At 62.2% G+C, this 8,091-nt stretch overlaps 1 protein-coding gene across 1 annotated transcript in view; it reads left to right on the forward strand.

Moving 5' to 3' along the window:
- LOC119102421 (regulatory-associated protein of mTOR-like) overlaps positions 1 to 6,057 on the forward strand; it is an 8,473-nt gene extending 2,416 nt beyond the window's left edge. Inside the window, exons 2-6 of the mRNA XM_037225787.1 lie at positions 903 to 959; positions 1,624 to 1,716; positions 2,163 to 2,279; positions 3,489 to 3,583; positions 4,201 to 6,057. Of these exons, the coding sequence (XP_037081682.1) occupies positions 903 to 959; positions 1,624 to 1,716; positions 2,163 to 2,279; positions 3,489 to 3,583; positions 4,201 to 4,298 (460 nt within the window). The 3' untranslated portion in view covers positions 4,299 to 6,057. The remainder of the gene's footprint in view (positions 1 to 902; positions 960 to 1,623; positions 1,717 to 2,162; positions 2,280 to 3,488; positions 3,584 to 4,200) is intronic.
- The last annotated feature ends 2,034 nt before the right edge of the window (positions 6,058 to 8,091 follow it).

The following is an 8,091-nucleotide window of genomic DNA, read 5'->3' on the forward strand; positions in this document are numbered from 1 at the left end:
GTCATACACCGCTCCTACACACTGCTTCAGGTCACGTACCGCTCCAGCACACTGCCTCAGGTCATGCATCGCTCCCGCTCACTGCCTCAGGTCACGCTCCGCTCCTGCACACTGCCTCAGGTCACGCTCCGCTCCTGCACACCGCCTGCACACACTGTACAGATCACCTGCACAGCACACCGGCACACTGCACACATGTCGTACTTACACCGCACAGATAACTGTCCCATAAACTGCAAGTTGCACAGCCGACTCTCCCGCGCACTGCAGATATCACTGCCCCTCATACTGCACAGATCACTCCCGTACACTGCATAGCTGACTCTCGTGCACTGCATGGATCACTTCCGTACACTGCACAGCTGACTCTCTCGTACACCGCACAGATCACTGCCCCTCATACTGCGCACATCACTCTCCCGTACACTGCACAGGTCACTCTCCCGTCCAGGACACAAGGCGCTCCCATATATATAGCACAGATCACGGCCCCTCCCACCGTGCAGAGCGGCTCCAGCCTCCCACGCAGCGCTCAGACGAGTGAGGATTGCGGTGGTCCACTCCGGGGAGGGGGGGGGGGGGACATGGTCGGCAGTGCGTTTGGCTTAGGTTCATGGGAGCCCGGCTTGAGTCCGGCGCATGGTACATGGCGCCGTTGTGAAGATCACTCTCCTAGAATATGAGTTAAAGTGGGACCGGAACGTACTCGTGCGCCTCAAACTCAGAACACCCGCGTGCCTGTGTGTCGCACATTTAGTGTGGAGCACACCAGCAGGTGACATCGCAGGGAGCCGGCCGGCCGCTTCCGTGGCGGAGCTCGGCGTGTGCTCCGTGTGGTGGCGGCCGTGCGGCCCTCCGCGTGCGGCCGCGGCTGGCGCTGACCGCGAGCGCGGCGCCGCCAGGGTGTGGTCCGACTACAGCGAGCCGGCCACGCGCGCGCCGATCTGCGTCACCTCGTGGTCGGCGCTGGAGGCGACGCGTGGTGGCGGCAGCTCTCCGTCACCTGGCTGCAGGCGAGCGGGCCGGCTGGTGGCCGGCGGCGAGGAGCGCTCGCTGCACGTCTGGGACCTGCAGCGCGAGCGCGCGTCGCCGAGCTGCCGTGGCGGGCGCCGACACCTCCGTCACGGCGCTGGCCTCCAACGAGTCAGGTCGGTGGTGGCCGGCGCGCCCCCGTCCCTCGCATGCTCTGGCTGGGACTCTTTTCTGACTGGCGTTAAGTGTAGGTAAGGGGAAGGGGGGGGGGGACAACACGCCGTACCCTCCGTCGGCCCTGGCAGTGCGCTGGTGCAGTGCCGGTGCTCCCAGGCGTGTTCGGTGCTTGACCCGTGCCGGCCTGTCGTCTCGCCCCAGCGCCATCTTTTGACGCGCCCTGTCTTCTGACGCGCCCTGTATGCTGACGCGCCCTGTCTTCTGACGGCCCTCTCGTCTGACGCGCCCTGTCTTCTGACGCGCCCTCTCGTCTGACGCGCCCTGCCTTCTGACGCGCCTTGTCTTCTGACGCGCCTTGTCTGCTGACGCGTCCCTGTCCCCCTCCCACCGCGGCACGCAGAGCCCCACCTGGTGGTGGCCGGCTGCTCCAGCGGCACGGTCGGCTGTTCGACACGCGCCTGTCGGGGGCCGCAGTCGCGGGGTGGGCTCGTGGCGCGAGCACCAGGCGTTCGTGGTGTCGGCTGAGCTGCGCGCCGTCGGAGGACACACGGTGGCCGTCACGGGAGAGTGAGTACCGCCGCCGGCAGACGGCCGCTCACGACCAGGGCGCAGCGGAGCCGCTGTCGAACCCCGATTACAGGATACCGCCCGTCTCTGGTGCTGAAATTCACAATGTTGCCTCTGTTTATCCCTGCGAGGGTGGCCGTTGGTGTCATGGACCAACCGTTTCACGTCCAGTCCTGCCTGGGAGCCCATAATTGCAGTGTGGAGGCCGCCGGCGGGGCCCACGTCGCCATCTACCGAGCACGTGTCAACTGTCCACACGCGTTTGGGCCGTGTAGCTGGATGAGGATGAGATGCGGTGATGCAGCCGGGTTTAATCCGGCCGGCGACGGTCGACGTCGGTCGCTGTGCTGCTGGCCGGCGGCGGTCGGCGTCGGTCGCTGTGCCGCCGACCGGCCGGCGGCCGTGTGAGCGGCGCCTGACGCGGGCCGACTCGGCCTCGCCTGCAGTCAGAAGGGCGACGTCAAGCTCTGGGACGCCCGGCGGCCCTCCTCCGTCAGGACGTTCCACACCGTCTCCGACGTGATGACCATGGCTGTGCACCCCACCGCCGACCTGCTGGCCTGGTGAGTGTGCGCCGTGGTCGGGCGAGCGCTGGCTGCGCCCTGGGGAAAAGCGTCGGACTCGTCTGGTGTGAGCGTTTTCCATGGTTTGGAGGCGATTTATGGGCGGAGTGTCGCCTAATGTGCATAGTATTGACTGTGGTTTGTTGAGTAATGTCTGTGGTCTTAGGAGTGTTGTCTGCTCTTGGTATGTGTCTGTAGGCTGTTGAGTGGTGTCTGGCCTGATAACAGTGGAGCGGATTGTCCGTGGTCAGGTGACATGGAGCGGATTGTCCGTGGTCTGGTGACATGGAGCGGATTGTCCGTGGTCTGGTCACAGTGGAGCGGATTGTCCGTGGTCTGGTGACATGGAGCGGATTGTCCGTGGTCTGGTGACAGTGGAGCGGATTGTCCGTGGTCTGGTGACAGTGGAGCGAATTGTCCGTGGTCTGGTGACAGTGGAGCGGATTGTTCGTGATCTGGTGACAGTGGAGCGCATTGTCCGTGGTTTGGTGACAGTGGAGCGAATTGTCCGTGGTCTGGTGACATGGAGCGGATTGTCCGTGGTGTGGTGACAGTGGAGCGAATTGTCCGTGGTCTGGTGACAGTGGAGCGGATTGTCCGTGATCTGGTGACAGTGGAGCGGATTGTCCGCGGTCTGTGGCCTGGAGACAGCAGCGATTGCTCCTTTGGTCCTGCGAGTCATCTGTTGTATGAGGAGCAGTGCGTGAGGTCATGACTATGGGGGTTGCCTCATTTGGGGACGGTGGACGGTGTTGCCCGTGGTCTGAGGACATTGGTAAGAGTTGCAGGAGGTCTGAGGAGGGTTGTCTGCAGTCTGAGAGTTGTCTGCAGCCTGAGAAGGGTGTCTGCAGTCTGGTGAGTGTGGTTTGTGTACGGATGCCGTCAGTGGCATGTTGAGCCTGTGGTCTGGTGAATACTGTGCGTGGTCCGCGAGATGTGGCTGGCCTCAGAGGTCGGGTTTTGTGAGTATTGACCTCAGTCTGTGGAGTGCCTGCTCGGCTCCGCTGACCGCCGCTCGCGTCGGGCGCGTGCTTTGTACCGTACAGGATGTCATGACGAACCCCGTGCAATATCCTGCGCTGACATCTCTCCGGCTCCGGTCGTCACTGGAGCGTGTGCGGCTGGCGCGGGCTGGGCGACTGCGATGCCTGTGCTGCGTGCCGCGGAACCTCGCACACGTGTGACCGGTGTGCGTGTGCCCTGCCGCAGCGGGTCGGTGAACCAGTACATATCGCTGTACACGCTGACGGGCGAGAGCCTCAACACCATCCGCTACCATGACGGCTTCATGGGACAGCGCATCGGTGAGTGGGCCGCGCTGACACACACACACACGCACGCACACACACGCACGCACGCACGCACGCACGCACGCACGCACGCACGCACGCACGCACGCACGCACGCGCACCCCACCCGCGGCTGGGGCGACGGCACAGGCCTCGCGCTGCCCTGGCCAGGTCGCCGCGCTGACACACACACACACGCACCCCACCCGCGACTGGGGCGACGGCACAGGCCTCGTGCCGCCCTGGCCACGCCGCCTGTGCTGGCGGAGTGGGCAGGAGGGGACTGGGAGTGAGGCGGTCAGGTTAGGCGCGCCTCCCTGAACCAACGCGTAAACAGATGAAAAGCCAGCTGAAGTCTGGCCTGACAGACGGTCAACATGCAACGAAGTGGTCCTTAGTGTCGTTTTGCATGGCTCAAATACCGAACAGATAGATAGACGACCCTTTTGTTCTTCATGGTTGTTCGTGACTGTTCGAGTTCAGAAGCCACATCGTCCCGCGCCACGATCCGGAAGTGCTCAGCTGCGTGTGCGTTGTTGTTTCGTGCCCCGAGTGGGCGGCTGGTCGTCTGGCCTCGGGGCGGCGCCCGGCGGACGGGTCGGCTGACGGGGTGGGTGGCGCCTGTCCGGCAGGGCCCGTCTCCTGCCTGGCGTTCCACCCAGTGCGGGTGGCGTTGGCGGCCGGCAGCACCGACTCGCTGGTCTCCGTGTACGGGCTGCCGCGCAGCTGATGGGCCTGGCGCCGGCCGCTCGCCGCCGGCCCTCGCCCGGCCGAGCCTCGGTCGGCGCGTCTGCCGCGCAGCTGATGGGTGTGCCGGCACGGGCGCAGGGGCGCCGCGACTGCGCCGCGACGCCGTCACCGGACGCCGCTCGACGCAGGGGGTGTGAGGCCGCGTGCAGAGTTACCGGGCCGCGGAGCCGGCCTGCGGGCGGCGGCGGCCGGTATTTTATCGGGATGACCTCGAGCTTCAAGCCCCGCACCACTGAGGCAACTTACTCGTTTTGCTAGGGTACTTGTGCGCGCGCCAGGGGTCAGGCGGGAGCGGCTAGATGCTGTCATTGTGTCCACATGTTCAGATTTGTGTAGTTACGGCGTCTTGCGCGGTTTCGCGTTCGTGCACTGCCATCTGCTGGTGACCGTGCGAAGTGAGTGGGCCCGTCGAGCGGCGCCTGCTGCCACGGCGGTGCGTCTGGTCGTGATGGGGCCTGCCGGGGCGAGGCGCCTCTTGCCACGATGGTGCCTGCTGAGGCGGCGCCTCTTGTCACGATGGTGCCTGCCGAGGCGGCGCCTCTTGCCACGATGGTGCATCCCAGGTCCGTCAGTTGGGTGGACATGGTCGGGCTGTAAGATGGCTGTCGTAAAGTGGCCGCCACCAGCGTCCCGGCGAGTGCTGCGACGAGTTGCTGGGGGCTTTGCGCGGGGCTCCCACCAGCTGATGTCGCAGCACGGTGCAATTACGTGGCAGCGCAGTGTAATCGCTTTGGTGTATTCGCGCTCCGTGTCGTGCATTATACAACCTTGTGTGTCGGTCCGGTAGCTGCAGCGTTTGACACTACGTGTGGTACTATGATGCTTGCTTCTGCTGCCACTCCGTTATTTGTGTTGTCCCGTCTGTCCCTCCGTTGCCAGCTGCCTCGACCAGTGTTACCAGCGACCAGTTGCTAGCATCAACTGCTTCAACCGTTGCCACGACGTTTGAGCCATCTACGGGTGTCCGCGAGCGCGGCTGGCGTCGCGATGCTCCCACGCATTTGGCGGAGCAGGGCGCGCGGTTTGCCATAAATCGGATTCACCGCGGCGTGGGGCGCTGTGGCGCTCGTGCTCGCCTGCCTTCTGCGCTGTGCGGAGGCTGCGTACGGACACCAAGCCGTCGGAGTGCGCGCCCTGTGCGCCCGAGCTTGCCGTCGGACGCGTACCCACCGGCTTGTGATTTTTTGGAGAAGGGTCGTCGACGCTTTGGTTCATGTGAAATTCAAAAAGCTAGCCACAACACAGTGTGTGATTTTTTTTAGAAAAGTGCTGTTAACATCGGACAGCAAATGCAGATTTTCTCCATAGACCGCGACGCTTCGGCGCGACGGAAGCCGCCGCAGGGCGGGGCCCGGCGTTGCCGCTGCGGAGTCAGCCAGGTGGTCTCGACCTGGCTGGTCTACGACCAGTTCCATGGGGCCTTGTGAGGCCAGAGTTGGGATCGGTAGAGCCTCTGTCCAGGCCGGATCTGAGGATTGCATTACGGTCTTCTGAGAACATCTGTGTATGCTGTCGGATCTTGAACCGGCCTCAAAAATGGCGACAGACGACCGCCAAAAACGCAATGGGGTTTGACGTTTACACCAGGCATGGACGCCGGGCGTGCCGCGACCTGGGCGTCACAGGGACGGCGCAGGGTCGCGCGGCTTGGCAGGCGCTCAGCGGCGCCTCCGCCGGCCGCGCGAGCGACTCAAGTGCCTCCCGGGCTGTCGACACGCGTCAATTGTGGAAATATACGAATGCGCAAATCAAATCCCGAGTCATGGATGCCGGTATAGAATGTGTGGCCTGCACGCGGACTGGCGGCCACCGAATGCTGCCACGAGAAGGAGCTGGTACCGGCTGGGTAGGTGGACGAGAAATGCCACAGATGATTAGACTGCAAATGACGGTACGTGGACGTCGTATTCGATCTCGGGCCTCTCCCAGGGAATCGTCATTTAATCTCGATGAGTCTTTCGTTTGAGCAACGAACATTAGTCATGCCACGTCCCAAGTGGCCCTGCCAAATTACAACTGGATGTAGCTGACTTGTGAGCTTCATTGTGCTGTTTTCCCAGCCGGCGTTGGAAACGCCTCCATTATCGCCTGCTCGAGACCAAGCCGTGACAGCCACGTTGTGTAGAACCCAACAGGCCACTTCCAGGCCGAAGGCTGGAACATTAAGGACAAAACATTTTTGATTAAAAGGCCCACTGAAACCAGGTCAGTTCGCTTTGGGCTCTACTTTCGTATGAAAGTGAGGCTATACTTCACACAGCTTTCTAGCCCACGTGACCCCAGCGAAAGAACGTCAAGGTCTACAAATATTTGCGCACTTCCGCACGAAATTAGCCCCCGAAGCAGGCAACTAGCAGCAAGTAGTTTGACTTCATTCGTTACTGTGGCGAGCGTGCAGGTTGAAAGCAGCCACGCCCGGCTGCGCTGCCAGCAGGCGCGAGGGCCTTTTATGGAATCGTAAACACTCGAGCCTCAAAAGGACGTTGTTGATTGCCAGGGCAGATATGCAGTATGTATTGACAACGAAATCCGGCATGCTGCCGGTCCTGCCAGGTCTCTGGTGCGACCCGATAACGAAAATCGTCAAAAGGTCCGGTTGACAGGGGTCGGCCGGGGTACTCAACTATAGTTAATGCCCCCTTCCCCTTAAAATAAACGAGTGCAACACGTGCCTACATTCCAGAGGTGGCAGTTCCGTTAATTGAATACATGACTTCACTTACACCGGCAAGCAGTAACACAATGTCGAGTTTTCTAGTTAGATATTTCCGACAACGGATCGGTCTCTGGATCTCGGGCCACGCCGCCCACATGTACACTTCCAGCGGGCCCGGGGCGTCTGCCAACAGCACCGCACACTGCCACCCGCCGGTGCCATCGCACCGCGCGATCGCCTTCGCCGCTGGCAACCGAGCTGGACCCCGCCGTCTTCGGGTGTCCGCTGAGGTGTCCGAGGCTGCGCTCGCGACGCGGACACCGGCGCGGCGCGTGGCCCTGCCGAGGCCCGCCGCGGCACGGGCTGACAGGTCGGAAGACGGTCACAGACACGCGATCAACGATGTACAGACAGGCCGCGAACGAGTTGCAAAAGGACACAGATGCAAGATTAAAGGACGATGTCTTGCAGACACCACAGACCACTACCGCGGCTGCCGGCCGGTGCGCAGTAAATACGCTACAACGAAGAAAATATATCGGATTCCATAGATTCATATGCGGTATGGTCACTTCTGTGCGCTGTTGTACCGGCCGCTCACACACACACACACACACACGCACACCTCCCACACACACACACGCTCACACACAATGTCTTTGGCTTAACATGAAATACTGACCAGGCACGTGCGAGACTACTAGGACGCAACTAAAATGATATCAGCTTGAAATTGGGGCTGAATCACCTGACCAGAAATGGGCAACCCCAATGACGCACGCCCGGTGTCTCGCTCTCCCAGAAACGCAACAGCTCAACATGGACGCTTTCTCGAGGGAAGCACGGCTGGAATCAGTCAGTACAGGCGAGGTTTACTTGTCACATAACCGAGAAGCGAGTGTGGACCGCGACCAAGGCAACAGCGTCCACGATGAATCGAGAAGTATTTCCCAATGCCAAAGTATCACAAGTGCGGTCGAAGTGTCGCCAGCTGACTCATGAGGCGAGGCACTGACAGTCCCCCCCCCCCCCCCTGCCGTACGGTCAGCGCAGGGTCCTGGGGATCCCCTCCACAACACGCTCCAGCGCAGCGGCCGCGCAGTGAGGCGCCGCTCGA

The sequence above is a fragment of the Pollicipes pollicipes genome, unplaced genomic scaffold, assembly GCF_011947565.3.
Source record: "Pollicipes pollicipes isolate AB1234 unplaced genomic scaffold, Ppol_2.1 Scaffold_5724;HRSCAF=6776_pilon_pilon_pilon, whole genome shotgun sequence".
NCBI classification, from domain to species: Eukaryota; Metazoa; Arthropoda; class Thecostraca; order Pollicipedomorpha; family Pollicipedidae; genus Pollicipes; species Pollicipes pollicipes.